The sequence below is a fragment of the Diprion similis genome, chromosome 10 (assembly GCF_021155765.1).
Source record: "Diprion similis isolate iyDipSimi1 chromosome 10, iyDipSimi1.1, whole genome shotgun sequence".
NCBI lineage: Eukaryota > Metazoa > Arthropoda > Insecta > Hymenoptera > Diprionidae > Diprion > Diprion similis.
Genome location: NC_060114.1, coordinates 1,777,600 through 1,798,636, shown reverse-complemented (window position 1 = coordinate 1,798,636; position 21,037 = coordinate 1,777,600). Strand labels below are relative to the sequence as shown.

At 38.9% G+C, this 21,037-nt stretch overlaps 1 protein-coding gene across 1 annotated transcript in view; it reads left to right on the top strand.

The window, feature by feature from the left end:
* Positions 1 to 21,037, top strand: part of LOC124411594 (tRNA-uridine aminocarboxypropyltransferase 2) — a 62,189-nt gene that overhangs the window by 33,749 nt on the left and 7,403 nt on the right. Inside the window, exons 3-4 of the mRNA XM_046890808.1 lie at positions 14,753 to 14,933; positions 16,777 to 16,979. Of these exons, the coding sequence (XP_046746764.1) occupies positions 14,753 to 14,933; positions 16,777 to 16,979 (384 nt within the window). The remainder of the gene's footprint in view (positions 1 to 14,752; positions 14,934 to 16,776; positions 16,980 to 21,037) is intronic.

Sequence of the window (21,037 nt, the reverse complement as noted above, 5' to 3'; positions counted from 1 at the left end):
AGACGTGCGTGTCGACGGTGTCTGACATACTGGTTTATTTAGCGTGCCGCTTGTAGGTGACGCTGTGACTACGTTAATCACTAACATCTCCCTTCTTTACGTTTACAGTACAATGGTAGCAAACAGCCCAATGGTAACACATTTTATATATATATATATATATTGTAACGGGCTTTTTACTTCACCCGGGGGAAAGCGGGGTCGGCACAGAGGCTCGTTTACAAAAATGGCGTTGACCAACACGGCAATAGAAAGATGGAAAAATAAAGATTGACGGCACTGCAGAACAGGTGTTGGGCGCCAGGCTCGAGAGAGCCGTAAGAGACTATACTCTTACCAGATTCGAAATTTACCGTCCAATAGCATTCGTTCGCCGACTCGAACGGCGAACCAAACTCACACCACCAAATCTCAAAGCGAAACTATAGCAGGGGCAAGCACAAACAAAACAGCCGACTAGCTAGCGGTGAGGGGAACGTGGGCGCGAAGGTGAAATAGTATAGATGATAATCGAATGATTATAGATGTAATTACCAGCATTTATTAACAAGCAACGCAGTTACGGCAAGGCAGAAGGCAACATGCAATAAAATATTTACACGGCAAGCGGTCTTATCGGTGGCGGTACGCTTCGATACAATTCAAAAATAAATAAAAATAAAACAAAATAGCATAAAATACAACACAGCAACAAAATTAAACAATTCAATAGAACACGGCAAAGATCAAGCAGTATAAGCTAGAAGCGACGAGCGGCAAGCGACCAAGATAAGCGAATAATAATCGACGTAAAATCAGTAACAGTTCAATAACTCATGCGACTACCGAATCGTTCGCAATTGCGAAGCAAATTCGTTAACAATTTCAAAACTCAAAACAAGGCAGAACAATTCCAAAAACAAACTTGCTAACAATCTAACAGTTTCACAAATACGAGATAATCCTTCTTCGCTTTTTCTAGAATATCAGCACGGTCGCCTGTCGCTGCTTGACGGCGGTAGTTACGCTCGGCAACGACGGCACGGGCGCACACACTCACTCACAGATTCTCTCTCTCTCTCACACTCACGTACTTGGTACGCGGCCGGGAAGCGGCACGGTACACGATCCATTACAAGTGATACGTTACAATAAAGCGGCAAAAGATTACCGAATGAACAACCAGAGTATCTTATCGTAATTATAACAAATCAAGGTAGCAAGTAAAATCAGAAATACAATTGAATAGAAAAGCTTAGCTACCACGAGGCTCGCGGGCTTTCACACAAAATGGCCGATCAAAGCCGGCCGGCAACCTGTTACAGAGGGAAAAAATGGCCTGCGGCCGTTGAGAATCTATAGTCAGCGAGATTCGGGATAGCGACAGCCTACCTTATTACGGCAAACAACTCCCGGTTCTGCCCAAATAAAAACAGCGGCAACGGTTCCTCCTCGGCAGAGATACAGAGCAAGGACCACAAGAGAACTCGACTTCGATTTCTCAATATAATTTTTCAAAGCGATCAGGCACTACGATGAACTACGGTACTATCAATAGCGCAGCACAAGGGAGAGTGAGGTGGCCGCCGGCCCTCGGCGATCGCGATCCCGCGGTGGCGCTACGGGAGGGGATGATAGGTAGATTGGCGAGAGACCAGCGGGAGCCTAGGCAGCCGGTCTGTTCGCCGCGCTGTGCTGCGTGTTGCGAGGGTGGTCTGGCGAAGGCGGAAATGTCCTGTCGGCATCGGCGAGCCCAGGGGGAGGCTGAGTCCGGTTGTTTGTGGGTGCCGGGTTGCAAGGCCGGTCTTATCGGAGGCTCCGGTGGAGGCAACTCGACCCCTGGGCGGCAGCGGCAGCATGTCCTTGGCGGCATCGAGGTCCGAGCAAGCAACAGCGCGACTACTGGGTCCGGGGCTTCGAACTCCACGCCGGTCGTCCTGTGGTCCCTTCGCGTTTCCCGCGACGGCAGCGCAGGGTGGTCGTTGATGGCGTTGGCCTTGGCGGCGGCAGTGGTGGCGGCGGCAGTGGCGGTCACCTCAGAGAATGGGTTGGGGGAGTAACAAAAAGCATTAGCAACAATACATAAATCTTAAAACTAACTCTGGTTGTTCATCGGCGGCACGGCAGGACTCTTCCTTGCTCTTTAAGAGCGCTTGACGCGGCCGCCTGGGAGTGGAGGTGCGGGTCGGTGACGGGCTGGTAGACCCGCCACGTCACAATATATATATATATATATTGTGTACATATATATATCTCTAAGCAACTTAAGGATAACTTATTTTATTTAGGAAGGGGCCTCAGAGATTTAGTCTATGGGGTGGATTAACTTTTCTACCTGAGGATGTTACAATCTGCTTTTCTCTATTGAGACTCTGGCCAGAGTCTTCCTCGGGCGTCTCGGTTTCAGCATCTGTCATAGTATTATAATCTCACACCAGGTTTTCCGAACTGATGCTATCCGTTTCTCCATTAGTATCCAACATCTCAGGGTTTACAGTGTTATCTAACTCTATGTATCATTTCATTTTTTGTTTCTTATTATCTACTTTTTCCTCTTTTTTTATCGTTACAGGTTTTTTCGTTCCGGCTGATTTTATAAATCTACGGCTTCTCTCCAGTACTGAGCCATTATCGAATTTTACTTTATATGTTCTGTCTCTCATTTTTTCTATGACTACAGCTGGTTTCCAATTTGATTTTGGTTTTGTTTGTACGTATACGCGCGTGTTGTTTTCAATTGTTGGTAGTGCTCGAGTATTTGTTGTGTTATAATATTTGTTTTGTTCTTTTTGTGTTTTCGTTACGGCTGTTTCGACTATTTTTGTATTTATGTTGGGTTTCAGGGTCTTATTGGTTGACGGTAGAGTTGTTCTAAGTTTTCTTAACATTAATGCTTCTGCGGGAGATATGTTTCCAAACATTGGTGTGTTTCTGAAGTGAAGTAATGCTATGTCCAAATCTTTTATGTCTTCTAGGACTTTTTTGAGTATTTACTTGGCTGTTTGTATGTGGCGTTCCGCCATGCCGTTATATTGGGCATATTTGGGTGACAACTTAATGTGGTTAAAATCAAAATCCTTTGCAAATTTGACAAATTCGTATGAAGTGAATTGTGTACCGCCGTCGAACATAACGGTTACTGGTATTCCGTGACTGGCAAAGTTCATTTTCATGATTCTAATTACATTGTTTGAGCTTAGATTGTTTAGTTCTTCTACTTCAACGAATTTGGAGAAGTAATCTATTAATAATAGGTAGTTTTTTCCTTTTAGTTCAAATATGTCACAACCTATTTTGTTCCAGGGTAAGCTTGGAGTTGTATGTGAGATCAAAGGTTCTTTGCTTTGTGATTTAGCATATCTTTGGCAAAGGCGACACTCTACTACTACTTGTTTAATTTGGTTATTCATTCCGGGCCAGAATGTAGATTCGCGAGCTAGTTTTTAACATTTATCTGCCTCGAGATGAGCGTAATGAGCTTTGTCTATCATTTCTCTTCTTAGACTAGCGGGTATTTCTATACATTGGTTCTTAAAGACTTGATCGTTTATAATTGTTAGCTCGTTTCTATGCTTAAAGTATTGCTTAATATTATTTGGTACGGTTTGTGGATTCTTTCGCCATCCAGTCTGAATTATTTTCTGTAGCTCTACTAGTTCTATGTCTTTGTTTGTTTCTTGGATTAACTGATTTTTTTTTTTGGAGTTGCGTTTACTTGACACTCTATATTACACACCTGAGCTTCCATATCTACTTCCCAGCCTTCAACTACTTTTTTGCTGGGTAAGCTCTAGATAGAGCATCTGCGAGAATTAAATTCTTTTCCAGGTTTGTATTTGATTTCAAAGTCATATTTTTGTATTTGCAAGCACATTCTTCGTAGCCTCGCTGGGCATTTGTATGGTGGTTTTTTCCAAATTGATATTAGCGGTTGGTGATCTGTTTCTACTATCACTCTTTTACCATACACAAAATCATGAAATTTAGTTAATCCGAAACAAACTGCAAGAAGCTCTTTTTCTGTTTGAGCATACCGTGTTTGTGTATCTGTCAGTGCTTTTGACGCATAAGCACAGGGTAAGTTATATTGTAAGAGGACTGCTCCCAGTCCTGCTTTTGAGGCGTCTACTGATACTACTTTTTCTTTTTTGACGTCATAGAATTGAAGAACTGGTCTACAGGATAACTTTGTTTTCAATTCTTTAAAGCTCTTTCCTGTTCTCCGTTCCAAGTGAATTGTACATCATTTCTTAGTAGGTTTCTAAGAGGTTCGATTGTGCACAAAAAATTATTTATGAATTTGCTGATATACGTTAAAATGCCTAGCAACCTTTGAATGCCTTCTTTGTTTTGTGGGGTTGGCATATTTATTATGGCTTGAATTTTTGATTCGTCAGGCGTAATACCTTTTGCAGAAATACCGTGACCTAAATAGTGTATTGATGGTTTACCAAATTTGCATTTTCTCAGATTGAACTTGACTCCGTTTTTTCTTGCTATTTCAATAACTAGTTTTAGCCTTTCGTTGTGCTCCCTTTCTGTTTTACCCCAGACTATAATATCATCGATATAAAATTCTACACCTTCTATCTCAAATATACTTTTGAATCTTTGTTGGAAAACTTCTGGGGCCGACGCTAGCCCGTAGGGCATCCTGAGGAATTTAAATCTACCAAAAGGGGCTTCAAAGGTACACAAGTTAGTGCTTGTTTTTTTTTCATCTAGTTTGATCCGATAAAACCCTTGCGTAGCATCGAGTGTACTAAAGTATTTAGCGCCTGACATATTGGCTGTGATTTGTTCTAGAGACGGAATTAGGCAATATTCTCTTTGAACAGCTTCATTTAAATGTTTCGGGTCAATACATATCCTGAGTTTGTTATTTGGTTTTCTTACTATTACTAGCGAATTTACCCATTCGGTGCTACATACCTTGAATCTTTTTTATAATATCTAGTTTAGTTAGTTCTTCTAGACATTCTTTTAGTTCGTTATGCAGTGGTATAGGTACATTTCTAGTCGGGTGCACTTTTGGTGTGCTGTTTTTTTTAAATTCTATGCTGTATGGCTTTTCTAAACACCCTATTCCGTTAAACAAGTCATGATTTTTTTAGTAAGGGTCTCGTATTTGTTTGTGTTTGCGCCTACAGTTTCTATTCTTCTAACTAAGGTCAGCAGTTCTGACGTCTTAGCGCCCAAGATGGGACTTCTGTTATCGTTTGTAATGTAAAATACAATTTCGTGTACATCTTTGTTTGTGTGACACGATAGTTTTATTTGACCCCTGACATTTATTTTATCCCCAGAGTATGAAATTAACGTGGCTTTGGATTTTTTTATTTCATCATCCGGTACACCTAATCTTTTCCATTTTCTGTACGGTATTATATTCGCGTCTGAGCCTGTGTCAATTTTGAAACTGATTTTTTGTTTGTTTATTACAAGATAAGTATACCCTTTAGCGGTTTCTATATCATCGACCTGAATTGTGTCGATAAAGAAGTAATCGCTGCTTTGTTCTGCTTTATCTACCGTATTTACCTCGTAGCTACTTGTGATTCCTCCTACCTTCTTCTTATTACATACGCTGGCAAAATGATTCCTAATTTTACAGTAACTACACTCTTTACCGAAAGCTGGGCATCTATTTAACGCATGTGACCTGCCACATTTGTTGCACGAGTTGATGTATTTGGTCTTCTTTTCCGTTGTTCCGTTGTGTCTTCTGTCGGTGTGTTGCATCGCTGCGTCGCCATGTTTCTTCTTGTTTCTTATTTCGTTTACCTCCGTTGCTGCAGTCATTTGTTCGCTGCGAGTTCTGGACATCTCGATGACGCTGCTTAATTCGATGGCCTTGTCTAGGTTGAGATCATCGTTTTGCAGGAGTTTCTCTCTTATTTCACTGTTACTAACACCACAAATTAGCATCGTTTTTATTAGACTATCTTGCAGATTATCTAGTTTGCATTTCATGGCACGTTTTTTTAGCTTGGTTATGAACTGTTTCAATGTTTCTCCTGGTTTTTGTCGATACGAAAAGAATTGATATCGCTCGTAGGCTAAGTTTTCTTTCGGCATAAAGTGTGTTTCGAATTTTCGCAGTAGAATTTCTAGTTTATTTCTTACCTCGTCTGAGAAGGTAAAGGTTGTATAGATTTTGAATCCGTCCACGCCTATATAATGCAGAAGTTGAGCGCATTGTGTTTTCTCGTCTTTCATGTGTATTTCTGAAGCCACGAGGTAGTTTTCGAAGCGTGCTCTCCACATTTTCCAATTTTCGGCCAAGTTGCCTTCCATGTCCATTGGGGCCACGCCTCTATGGTCGCCCGCCATTGTATTTGTATTTATTTGATGTGTTTTCACTTTCAATGTAATTTTTTTTTAGCACTCACTGATGTTTTATTTTGTTGCAATTATTTTGTTTCACGTGGTTCTGGTGCGACTGCGCCATGTGAGTTGAGTATGAGGAGCTGGGAAGGTTAGAGACGAGACGTGCGTGTCGACGGTGTCTGACATACTGGTTTATTTAGCGTGCCGCTTGTGGTGCTTTGATTACGTTAATCGCCAACATATATATTACTGTATTTTATTTGCTCCAAATTTATCGTTGTTCTCCTTTCTCGACTATCGTATCGCTCTGCTGTGCAATAATAAGCGATAATGACAAATCCGAGTCAACAGACGTAGTTGCGGTTTAACATTGATAACCATCGTGTGATGCTCGAGAAGTTTCGCCCGATGTTCTCGGTGCTCGATATACACGAGCAATGTCTGTAACTCGAGGAGTTACGCTCCATGGACTCGGTGTTTGATTTTTACAAGTGATCTCTGCGGCTCGGAGTGATACACCCGATGTACTTGACGATAGTTCGGTGTTCGTGGCGAGATTTTTTTACGTATTATAAATCTAAATAAACAACTACATTTATTATTCACCGACAATGCGCCATGTTTATTGGAATCACGAGTACAAAACGAAACGTCTTTGTGGCAATTAACGAGTGTCTTTCTCGATGAAAATACGGGGGACGAACGCTCTGAAGAAAAATGCTCGTGAAAACCTTACGAAAGTGTATCGAATATAACTCGATTTTCATCAAACGCTGAGGCGAAAATACGAAAAAAATACTATCTGACAGTTTAAGAAACTCAATACTGAGCGTCTTTTGTTACTTACCGGTCCATGTTAAAAGTGAAGCTACATTGGTTACATAACACGGATGCTATAACCTACGAATTCGGTAAACGAGGGTTTCATGATTGAATTCACTATATAGGTACAGATTTGTCACTTGTAATTCTCGTCTGTTGCGAATGCTCGTCAACCAAACACTTCAAATTGAAGTGTTCAATGCTGGCTGCCATGACCTATGAACTTGTCAAAAAACGAAACCTGATTATAAAAATCAACACGAGCCTATGTTCGGAGAGGAGCCATGTTAAAGGGAAGAGAGAGCGCGTCAGCGCGCGAGCTCGGCCCAAATACGAACTATTCCGGGCGGAAATAACAGGGTAGCTGCAGCCCCATTGATCTCACGCTCACATCGGAATGAGAGAGTGCCAAAGAAAACGTGTTTCACATCGAGTTGAGCATTGCGATTGGCCCATTGAATTGTTAGAACCAGTCGCAGCGCTTAAAATCTGGTGATAAATTATATAGTGAAAGAGTATACGGTTCCAGCAGCAAACAGAATCGAAAATTTAACTCCATTATCGTGTTAAAAATTGAAATCGTACCACGAATTAAAAAAAAGTACTAGGAATTTCAACGTCGTGTCTGCGTACCACTGTATTCCAAAAAGTACTACAAATGGTACATTTGTACCAACGCGGCAACACTGGGCGGAAGCGATGCCACGAGCGGGGCCTATATCCCCACTCTCAGTTTTTTGTTTTTTACTCTATACGTTGTGGCCATCTGGTGGACTCGAGAGTCACTACATATTTGTAATCTCGAGAACGAGGCGGCAAATATAAATCTGGGTTATGTAGCGGGTATAAACATCGGGGAATAACACAAACATAACAGACGCTATTGTCAATGGAAACATGGTAACAAAACACTAGCCACGGTCATGAAAGAAAGACGTTCATGACAACAACCGTGAAGCCAGGAATTCAATTCTCTAAATGCACGCTTGATGTCGCCACTCGCGGAAATATTTGAGCGGTGCTATGTAGTATAGTGCATTTTATGCCTTTGACCGATACACGGCATCCCCATGAAAGAATACAAAATCTTGTATACTGCGTATACAATGTAATCAGTAGTCAAACACTACTTGTCAGATTGCGATTTGATCACAAAACATAATTAATGAAGTCTGGAAAGATCGGATTAAAATGAAAAAAAAACGAACTTTGAGCTTGAATGCGCCCCCCTCTTCATGGCGCCCTGTGCCAGCGCCCCGTGGGCCCATGCCTAGGCACGGCACTGGCAATGTGCACCCCAACCGGTCAAAGACGCATCAGAAAAAATTTCGCGAACATATATGGGATTCGTAATCGATCTCTTTGATGGTTGCAGTTTTTCTCCTCATCAATCGAAATCTTTGCGCAGGAAGATTGGTATATGCATCGTTGCTTCTTAATTCTGATCATTTTGTAAGAGAGACCGGAAGACATCAGTCTGGAACGCTTTGAGATATGCGCAGCTATATTCTAATGCTAGACTAAACGCAACGAGTGTCCCTACGAATTGTGTGAAGTCTCGAATTTTACATAGGTATAGTCTTTCGCGAGAAAGCTTGAACTGATGCTCTCCCACTTTCACTCCTTTTGCTGGGTAGTTCTAGCGACATATCGATCGAGTTGATGTCAAACCCCAAAAACGAGCAAACTTGCGCTGGTTTCAGAATACTCCACTCATAATTTACTATGAATCCAAGCGATTCGACTAACTCGATTGACGCATTACGCGTGCAGGCCGTACAGCTTTCGTAATTCTCACCGATCTCACACAACAAATCGTCTAAATATATGACCGATACGAGACCTCGCGCCCTCGGCGAGCTAACTACCGGTCTTAAAATCTCAAAAATGTATGGCGCTGTGGACAGACCGTTCGGTAAGCACGTAAATCATATAACTGACCTTTGAAAATATATCGTAGAAGTTTACGACTATCTTGGTGATCTTATCTTTGGATACATTGACTCTCGCGGTTGGAATGAGAATTTTCGACATAACAGATTTGATCAAATTTTTTAAATTGGCGAGAAACTTTGACGGGTTGGCAGACATCGATTGAAACGCTTTATTAGATACGCTGAACGTCGACGAGAGTCGAATGTATGAATAATAGATAAACCTTGTTTTCGCTGTCCATACAATTTGCGTACAACAATTCTCCAGCATAACACGATTCTGACCGCTTTACGATTCCAATAGTGCATTGTGTATCTAGGGCGGAAAGTGAGCAATTGACGCGAGTGCGAGATTTCAGCTGAGCCGAGGGGACCCGAGGCACCTGAGGCTGTGCAAAGGGTCGCCGAGGCTCAGCTGAAATCTCGCACGAGCGTACATCGTTTTCCGTCCATGGTGCACACGATACTTTTTGTCCACAACCTGTACTGAAAGTTTGCCTTTGAGTGCACAAAGAATAGGTTAATTACAAGATACACGACGATTCCGCGATGGGTCGGAGTAAATAGCGAAAATATCATTTTTATCAACCGTAATACATTTAAAAAAAATTTTCACCTCAACAGTAGTACATCTTTACATCTCACTTATCAATAGTAAATACTATTATAAATCTTCTATTTTATTCAACAGTATCACATTTTTTGACCATGCATATCTAGTTATCAATAGTAATACATTTTCATATTTCTTTCTATCCATAGTAATACATTCTTACATTCTATTCATTAATAGCAGTACATTTTTTTTCTTCATCTTATCAATAGTAACAACAGTTTCACATTTTTTTTTTTAATAATTATATTGCAAATGTAACAGTCTTCAATCATTTCAACACTGTAAATGTTTTCTAAAATTAAGAACTCTTTTTATTGAATAATAGCGACGGTGCAGTTACCGATGTTAATTATCATCACATTTTTATTAGAATCTACAGTGTTTACTTCTCAGGAATTGTTTTCTTTCTCATTGATCTTTGATCGCTAATTTTGGTTCGGTCTCAGTCTCAACTTTTACAGCTAATGGATTCAGGTTGATTGACGATGCAATCTGGTTACCAATTTTCTTCTTATATTCTGTGGAATCTTCAATGTACCCTATAAAGCAGGAAAATATTCATCACTTAGTCAATCAGACCATGGCGTATTTCTCATATTATTTATTCCTGATATTACCTACAGCGACTGCACTAGACTTTCATCCACCGTTAGGTTTTAACGTTGTCAGATCAGCACCTGTATCAGCTAGCAAAGTTGCTGATGTACGTCTGAAGCTGTGTCCGGTGTAAAGGGCTGGATCAGGCAATTTTAAATAGTTTGCGATATGGCTTGGCGTTTTGTCAAATTCGTTCTTTCCGATAACTTGCGATGTGCACTTGCCCTCTTGGAAATTGAGGAAAAAACGGTCAGAGCTTGCATTCTTAGGTCGCAAAGCTTTGTATTTGGCGACAACAGTCAAAGACCGTGAAATTTTTGTTTTTGTGTGGGGAATTCTTATTAGCATGATATTTTCTTGCTCTTAAATATCTTGAAGTTTCATGTTTGCTAATTCCTTCCTTCTGCACGCACCACTGATCCCAAATATCAAAGCGACCTGCAAATATTACAATTAAGTAGTAGTAATACACAACTTGAAAAAATTTTCTCTTGTTTCTTTATTTTGTGAGAAAGAAAAAATAATAATAAGAGATATTTACCTTCGTTGCCAAAAACTTTTCATCTGGAGCCTCAGAAAGAAACTTCTCTACATTGTTGGACGACAAAACTTTCGATTTCTTCCCGATATATCCTTCTGATGTCTTTTTCAGGAATGCAGTCAATTTAAAATACTTGCCAATGTCCAGATTAAGATTATTCTTCAAAGTACTCTTTAACATGGAGTAAGTCGTCCACAAAGTTGGGGGATTCAATGTCTCTGATAGCTCAATGAAATAGGCCATGTACAGTCACTTTCTGTCACAATTTTAGCGTTGTTGGATTCTTTCCACTTGTTGAAGGTTATGTATACGGCATTGTATTTGTCCTTCGAAATTCTCGGCAATAATTTGTCTTTCATGTTTTCGACTTTTACACGAATCTCAGGTGGCGTGCACAACTCATCTTCGCCACTTTCTTCAGGCAGATTATCGCCTTGCATGTTTTTATTAAACGAGACGAAAGCAAGAAAAAAAGGTTACGAATCCGTGTCACTGACAAATTACAAAAGAAATACGCGAAAACTACGGTACCGACTCACCGACTGTGATAGTGAGGAGTTACGACGCGTGGCGGCGCTAGTTCGTATTTGACCGCCCGGTGCACTACTCCATTTTGCGTCCGGCATTCGTCGAAGCGGGCGCAAAACGTGATTTTGCGCCCGCTTACGATACGTTATTTGCGCCCGCTCATTTGTCACTGGGCGGGAAAAAGCCACTGTGCGCGCACTTTACATACACGACAAGGGATACTTTCGGTGCAGGTTGGGCAAAAAGACATTTTTACATTTACAATTGTTGTAGCAGGATTGTGTGAGCGGGACAGAGTAACGACAATTATCCTATGTGATTATTGTGACAGTATTTATTCAATACGATACAAAGCGGTTATGAGTGTTCCTTATTCAACAAACAAAAGGAGACTGCCGTCGGTCGCTGCCAGAACACAAGGGACACGATCCCTACCGAAGATACCGGAGTTCTGCTCGGCTCTTTAAGAGAGTACAGTCACTATTAAAATGCGATGAACTACTTCTTCTTATTAAGTTGGACAAAAAGACATTTTTACATTTACAATTTATACACGAGAAAACGATTTACACATATACAATTTTATATTTACTTACGTTTTATTATATACAATTTGTGTTGGATGAATGAATGAGCAAGTGGATGGCTGAATGAGTCTAAAACGTCACAAATTACATCGACTAAATGATGGCAAACTCAAATAAATGAAAAACTTTATCATTTTTCAATTTCATGGCATAATACTTGCGTGTTATATTTTTTTTCATTTTACCTTGATTTGATTAAGAAGTTAAATAAATATTACACTTTGACATTATAAAGTAACTAATCAGTGAAAAGTGACAGTGTGTGACGATATGTATAATTTTATACAGTGTATGAGGCTTAGCTGAGCGGTCAATACGCTCACAATCAGCTAATCAGTCGGTCCAAAGACGTGACATAGAGAGGACGACAGATTTAAACTTGGCCAAGTTATGTAATTCACGAAAATCTGCAGTGTATATAATATTTTTGTTTCAATTCATGTATAAACTATATCTACGCCTATATCAATATCTTCAACAATTTCCGACGACCCTGTTGGGAAATATATATAAAAAATGAATTGATCATGGACCGACTCAACGAAACAAAAGATACGTTATCGACAAGATTATTTTATACAATTTTTTGTTATTTTATTTATTTTTTTGTTATTCATTATGATCAAAGTTTTGTTGTCATTTTAATGTGTATATGTGAGTGATTTTATTTTTACAATATATTTATTTGACTTTGCTATTTACACTAACCTAATTTTGTTTTATCTATATAAACAGATATCTGCATATTTTTAATCCTTTATTGTTTTTTTTTCTTTTTGTTCTTAGTTGTGACGAGATATTTTATTATTTAAATTTTGTAATACAAATCCACTACAAGTGCTAGTGTTTACTAGCCGAAGCACACAAATAAACAGTTGAAGTGACATACGCGATGGAGTTGAAATAAAATAAAATTTCAATCAATTTTTAACATAACTTTTCCGTTTGTTCATTACACGAATTCGGCGTTTCACTTGTAAGGTAAACACAAATATAACAGCTTTTATTACTCAAATTCGGAACCACATTATAAATATGTCACGTTTTAAAGTTTCGTGTTAAATTTCAAGTTTTACAGACAAAGACGAAGTAACATGTATGATTTCAGTTAAATCGACAGAAGAACGAGTTAGGTATTTAACATAAAAATTTAGACTAACGGTGTTTTCGACACTGAAACACGGTTTTTTTTCATACCTTGATATGTCAAATTCTGTGTCTTCTGTAGCTCACACTATAGAGACCGTGCGCGAAATTAACGACAGCGCCAAATCGACCGTTATTTGTCCCAACCGACGAGCATTTTCCCCTGCCTATGTCGATGACTCAACCAATTATAAATTTCCCTGGCTGCACCAGGCACCAAATTAACCAAACGTTTTGAATCGCCCCATCGCATAGGGACAATAAATAACAGTTTACGCGGTATTTCTGAGACTGTATAACAAGTGATAGCACAGCAATTAACCTTCAATTTTCTAAGACTGGGAGAAAGAATTTTTTCGGTATAAAGATTTGTTTTTGTAAATTGATGACAATTAACCGCCAGACCACTCGTTAACGTTAACGCAAGTCCCGTCGATAGGCACAAATTTGCGCGGCTACTTGTAGTCGCGTTCGGTCCCTATACTAAATCAGTGGAAACCACGGTCTTACATACAGGTCTGGAAACTCCATTGGAGGGGGTAGGTCGCTTATTGATGTTAGACGTGTAGTTCATGCATTGCCCACTGTGATCGCTGCGATCTAAACTCCGGCGCGATGACGATGGCACAATGTACGACCATAGACTTATAAGATAGACTGAGCGCTCTTATGAGTCGCTTGAAGCAAGGATATAAAGGACAGAGATATGTCCGGAGTATTTCTCTCTCTGTCTGGCGATATTAGTGGTGGGGACTGAGTGGTAGAGGAGAACGAGGAGAAATACGCATATGACAGGCGCAAAGCTGTTCCACTTCCACTGCTCCGTTGTCTCCCACCATGACGCCGATTGAAAAGAGAGAGCAGTACTCCCGGATATCTCTGTCCTTCATATGTAAGCGTCAGTGCCTCTTATAGAAGCGCTCGGTCTATCTTATAAGTCTATGTGTACGACACGGGGATTTTGAGGTTAGGTTTGAGAATACGCAGTAGGCGGATAGATCGCAGAGACGAGTAGTGACGGGATTACAAACTACTCCAGTGCTTCCATAAGCGTCCTACCCCCACCACTTCATTTTGTGACGAGTGTCTAGACCTGTATGTAAGACCGTGGTGGAAACGAAGGGCTTCGCTCACAACAGCGCAGCAAATTGTCAAACTTTTTGGGGACCGTAGGATTGCTTATTTGATCCCCGGCAAAGATTTCGCTCCTTTATAATGCGTGCTATGGTTTTATCAGATCAAATGCATAGGTGCCGATAATAGCCAAAATAGCCTGTGACCTTCTACACAGTTGATACAGACTAACTATAGCATCCTTTCCAATACAGATTTACTAAATCGTGTCTGTAATCTTCAATTAGACTAAAGGGCAATTCAATTGAAATGATAAGGTTAAAGTTAGTAAAGTTAAAGTAACCTTGAATCTTTAGCAAAGATCATTATGCCCAAACTTGAGGATTGTATAAAAATTTAATAAAACACAACAAAGTAAAACACCTATACTCACATTTTCAACACACATCTAGTTCAAACTCGTCCTTAAATGTCAAAATAGCGATTTATGTCGTTCTTCTGTTAAAATCTAGCTACTAACTGCAAACGTGTTTAAAATTGACTTATAAGACAATTATCAGATTGAACACCAATCATTGCCGTATTTCTCACTATTTAGGGGTAAAAAATTTCCACTTCCTCATCATGAAGGATTGGCAGATATTTTGAAAGATCCAAATACAGTCATGCTCTACCCAACTAATAACTCTGTGGCACTCGACACGCTGGATCCTGTAGGAATCAATGGTCAAAAACCTTACAATCTGGTTATACTTGACGGAACATGGCCACAAGCTAAGGTAACTTTTAATCATTGGAATAATCTGGTCTGATTAAACAATTTACCAACTATGTTGTCGATGTTAACAGAAAGATACATCTTCGAAGACATTCAAATAATGCTAATGGCCATAGGGGGATAAACAAGGTAAAAATACCTTCTTCGAATATCTTAATGATATTTTATGGATAAGTAGGTAGTATTAAAATACATAGATCCTGAAAATAAGTTCAACTACGGAAGGAAGCGGTACTTCTAACGTCAGTGAATTTCTTCAGTATATTATTCATATTAGAATGAAGATACAATTTGCAAGAATACGGTTGAATCTTGTTTGATAATTTAGTTTTTCTTAACGAAAATGGCTCTCATTTTGTTTTTTTAATTACGGCGTACACTTGCGAACATTTAAAAAAAAGCACGAGTCATTGAGAAATCTATAAGGAATGTAAAAGTAATAGTTTTATAATTCATGTCCGAAAGTATCACAGCGAAAAACAAAAATTTAACAGAAAACAATGCTTTTTATCGTGAATTAACTGAAATAAAAATCTGTGCATTGTGTCTATAAAAGCTCTTGATTCTCTCAATAACATATTAAATTTTCAACAAAGCGGTCAAGTCAATCTCGAGAAAGAAATTATTTTAATTTTTTTTCTCAAAGTGAATTGTAATTGACATCTGTTACTTCCAATGTCCTTAGCATTTCAACAGTACCTATTCAGCCATAAAATATCGTAAAGATATACGCAAAAGGCTTCTCACTATACTTGTCCCCCTTTAGCCTTCATATAAGATTGAAATTCGTAACATCACCAATACACTTTTAGGAAAAATCGTTTTTCCGCAATTTTAGGAGTGTTTGAAACTCAGCAAACGGTAATAACCCAAATCATATCTCACATTCTGAAAACTTAGCACCTATAAAGTAAAATAGCAAATTGTAAAGTAGCAAATTAAGGAGGCATATACACCTTAAACTAATAAATTCGAGGTCATTTTCAAAGGAACACAGTTGATAGAAGAATAAATTTTATTTTTATAGTTTCACCCTAGTTTAGCGTCATTTTTGGGGATTATTTCCATGGCTAAACAAATATCCTAACTATATTACGAAGAGTGGTTCAGCCCTAGAGAGGTGCGTCACGTTTTTGTTTCTACATCATAGTGTGTGACTGCGATGCCATCTTTTATCTGGCATGATTGGGGTTTTGCATGAATAAAGTAAACAGTCATGCGCATGGATTCCACCAACAATACCAAGCAATTTCATTCAGAATTTTGTACGACAATCAATAAACATAGTGATTAGAAGTACTCTGCTAAATATGGGCTGAATAAATTATAAAAAATGGTCAACTTCCGAATATTGTTGGTGGCACCCCTGCCCATAACTGTTCACTTTATTCATGCAAAACCCCGATCATTTCAGATGAAAGATGGCATCACAGTCATGCACAATGTGATATAGAAACAAAAACGCGACCGCACCTCTTCAGGGCTGAACCGCTGTTCGTAATATAGTTGGGATATTTGTTTAACCAGATAAATAATCCCCAAAGATAACCCTAAATTAGGGTAAAACTAAAATAAATAAAAAAAATTCTCTTATCCACTGTGTTCCTTTGAAAATGATCTCGAATTTATTAGTTTAATGTGTATATGTCCCCTTAATGATTTTTAATAAATGACTCATTACGTAAATGTTACTAACTTCAACCTCAAAAATTTAAGGAGGAGACATTACCACCGGTAGAACTTGAAATATTACAGCTATAGGATCTCATGCATAATATTATAGCTAGGTGGTGAGTTTTCAACAGAGGGTCTTGTTTGTTTTCAATACTTTTAAATGATTTTAGGCAATGTTCCATAACAGTCCAATGCTTTGCTCTATACGCTCCTGCAAACTTGTTGGGTTACCCACCAGTGAATACGTAATACGAACTCAACCAACCGAAGGATGCTTATCCACATTGGAAACGGGGACCTTTGCACTTTCTATTTTAGAGGGAAACTCCCAGCTGAAGGATGAACTCCTACGTCCACTTCAATACCTGTGCCGGTGAATATGTTTCCGTATTCCACGAATTTTTGTAGATAATAAGGTCTATGGGTGAGGAAATTTCCGTCATTAATTAAGAGTAAAATAAGATATCCTACTACTGTTTTTCTAGATTTTATTCTGGCGGACATGATGCTTGGACGCCTCATTACACTGTTCGTTACTTTTAGAATAGCGGAAAGTTACTGACCCTTAAATATTACAGTCCGACAAATCCGTGAAATGCATCTCTAACACGTGATCAGAAACTATATTTTTAAATAAATTTCGAGACGTAAATGAATTGCAGAGGAATTTCATGATGGAATAATTATGCATTGTCGAAATTCACGCAGATTCCATTATTTCGTTTATTGATTCAACGAATAATAGGAATGAGTAGATAGGATCTGTAAGCCTATGAATGTTACATGGCTGTAAGTATTTGAAAAATGTATAAAAGAGCAGGCTAATTAAGTGAACACCGGCGAATAGTTCGAAGTATATTCTGTGACTACGGACGAAAATTGGTGATTACCATGAGTATGAAATTGCGATGGGAGCAGGACTTTTCGGCGCAAGACGTTTCGGTGCGCCCAAGCGGGGACGATTCGGCGCGGAGCCAATAGGATATTTTTCTACAAAATTTTTTTTTATAGACATCTTTCTTCAGTATATTTTTGGGGAAGGCCGTAGGACTGGTTCTAGATGATTACAGGTTCAAATAAAAAGTTATACAAGTTTGTTTTAACCCCAAAAAGAGTATCGTTTAGAAGTTGTGATTTTTCAAAAATTCCAACATGAGGATGGTGACTAGTCCGTAGGTTGGGATAAGTTAGGTTTTCGTATGACAGGGGCATAAACAAAACGACAACACACAATCCCTCACACAAACGCGGAAGGTGACTGTCGCAGTACCAATGTTAGAATACGTTCGGCCTCCGTATGACGGGGGAATAAACCGGAGCCACAACATACCATCCTTGCTAGAACATTTCCTTTTTTATCATATGTGCATTGTGCATAAAACGTTGGGTCTTGCGTATTTTAGTGGAAGAAAGTGGTCAATTTCAGCTCAGTATTGTAAGGATTGGTGCGTGAACTGTTCCTGCAATTCTCATATTTATGGAACACATGCGGAATTTCACAGAAAAATATTTTTTATTTTTTTCAGTGCGAAGCTACTCAGTGCCTTCACAATTTTGATTGTATTATGTCAAAATATTTTCATGTTAAGAGTTCCCGCGCCCAAACGTTCCTGCACCGAAACACCGTACACCGAACATCTCTGTGTTGAAGAGTGAACGGAAAGCACTGGAGCGGATCCACGTCACTTCACTCAAAAAAAAACCGTCAAGTCACGGATCTTTGCGCCATTTGAAATATCCGTAGTACTATGTAAAAAAAAAATACAATTTCAAGGATTTTGAAATTTTTTAAAAAATGGCGGAGTTAGAGCCATGTAAAGTTTTGTATACCACTGTTGCACTGCTATGTTTGAAAATTCATATATCCGAAAGTATACATCGGAGCGGACTGATCCTGCAATCATTCTGTTGGTAAAAGAATGCATTTCGATAAAAAAAAATTTATTTGGAAACAAAAATTTCTTTCAATATTTTTTTACCGTTTTCTTTTTTGATTTCGCTGCCATTTCCGCGGGACTAACAACAATTCGTGGAGATAATTTTTTTCGGATACCTGTATCCTTCCTCTTCAATCCTAAAAAAAAAACTCATGGAGAAGTTACCAGGGCCGGAGAAAAAAAATGAAACGTCTCGATCCACGTCAGCGCTACTCGCGCGAGCTCGCTGTGTTGCGTATATTACGATATAATGGAGTTAAATTTCATTTGACGCTCTTCCACTTACCATTCTTTATCCATTCTACGGAAATAGTTATTGAACCACCTTAGCCCTTCAGTATCCGTTGAAAGAAATGGTGAAAAAATATCGGTTCAGAAGCATCTGATGTTGAATAATCTGAGAGAATTGTATCGATTATTCCGTGATCGTTATCCGGATAAAAAAAATCGGTTTTTCTAAATCTGCAGAGTTGGTGAACTTTTAGTAGTATGCGATTTCGCTGAGAATTATGCATTTTTTGTACAAGATTCCACGCAAGGGTTTCACTGGACCAATAATCAGGTGACTTTTCATCCAATCGTGGTTTCCTATAAAATTTACGCCGACGACCAGTTGAGACATTATAGTTTTGTGATGATTTCAGAGCATCTGAAACATGATACAGTTGCGGTTCATTTGTTTCAAAAAAAGTTAATCAACTTTATGAGAGAGAAGTTTGAAAATTCGATTCCTATAGAAAAAATAATTTATTTCTCCGATGGAGCAGCTTCCCACTATAAGAACAAAAAGACTTTCATAAACATAAGACATCACTCTGAAGACTTTTGTTACGTGGGAGGGTGGACGTGTGAAGAGCGATAAGAGTTTACGACTATTAAGGATAATAATCGATTATGCACCCACGTAACAGCACTGAATAAAACTTAAAAACTAAGAAAGACCTACCTTTCGGCACGCCGGTATATGTAGGATCGTGTTGCTATAGTCCTATACAGGTCTGTGAGATTGATTCAAATAGGTTGAGGCTAATTTATAATAGTGATAATTTAATCCTGAAATTGAGAAAGGTTTATTAGGACGTGGATAATAACGGGAAGAATACACTTTATATTAGGTATATAAATGTCGGCTTTATTGCCTATGATAATATAAAGATATAATATATACTACACGTCTTCGATGCTTCGCGCTTGCAAGCCACATGGCGTCTGTCTTCTCGTCGTTTCTCGCTGGCTCTCGAACGAGCTCTCTCTCTCTCTCTCTCACATACAACCACGCTCATGTACAGTTGCTATGCAGACAGTGCTGCCAATCTCCGTACATATAAATGTGTACTATATCTATATACTCAACAAGGTTGTTGTTCAAAATAAACGGGTTATTTGATTTAACTGGTAAAATATAGAATATATTCTTCGAACGATTTGGAAAATGATAATGGTTGAAGTTATAAAAAGGTTACATATAATTCGTTGTTACAACATGAAATGATAAACTAAGGCCGCAAGATCTATAATGAGTTCGCATTAAGTCTAACTGGTCGTTTTAGAAGTTTGTAGCTTTCTCCTTAGATTTATGCTTTCTCAAATTAAATTACAAAATATATTATGTTCCGCCTAATCTCGGAAACACACACACTTGTTTGTCTATTAATAAAGTCCTAATCGTGTATGGTATCGTCAGGAGAGTAACTCTGCGGTGTGTCCAGGAGGATCCGCGAACGATAACCGTACAGGACAAAGATATCTAGGATCTTCAATGTCTAAATTTAATAATCAAGGTATCGTCAGGAGAGTAACTCTGCAGCGTGTTCAGGAGGATCCACGAACGATAACCTTGTTTAGATAGATCCTGTGGGTGTGGTTCCGTCGATCAGACTGAACGTATATACTTATTCTTATACTTTTGATTTAAGCGAAAAACACAGGTGACAAAAAATGCTTCCTAATTAACTAACCAAGGTGATAGGAGCCGAGCTGAAAGCCAGAGAATACCTCTCGAAATACGTAAACGATATTGACTTCTAGCTAGGCACCAATTCTATTGTTTGATTTAATTATTGAATTTATATAATATAGGTATTGGTGAACAATCAGTGGTGGTTTAAAGGAGTGGCTAGTGAAGCCTGCCACCAAGACATGAGTTATTGAAAAAGACGATTTTTGGTTTGGCTAGAGATGCTGGCCAATAAACAGAATGTTAATTACCAGTAGGCAAAATTTGAATAGGAATATAAATTAATAAAATTGGTGATTATCTAGACTCGGTTGATGTTGGAGTGAAACGTTCGAATTGACTTAGCTTTTGAAGAGTCGTGCGTTGAGATTGAGTTCCGTCGGATCGTGTCGGTCAGGGTCTTAGTAATCTGGACCTGAGCCTCACCTCGAGTCGTACGAATGGATGGATTACGTATGGATGTTGGAGCTCGAGATCAGCCACCAAAGCAGACTTGGAGGTTGATGATCGTAGGTTCGGATTACAGTCACTCAAGCA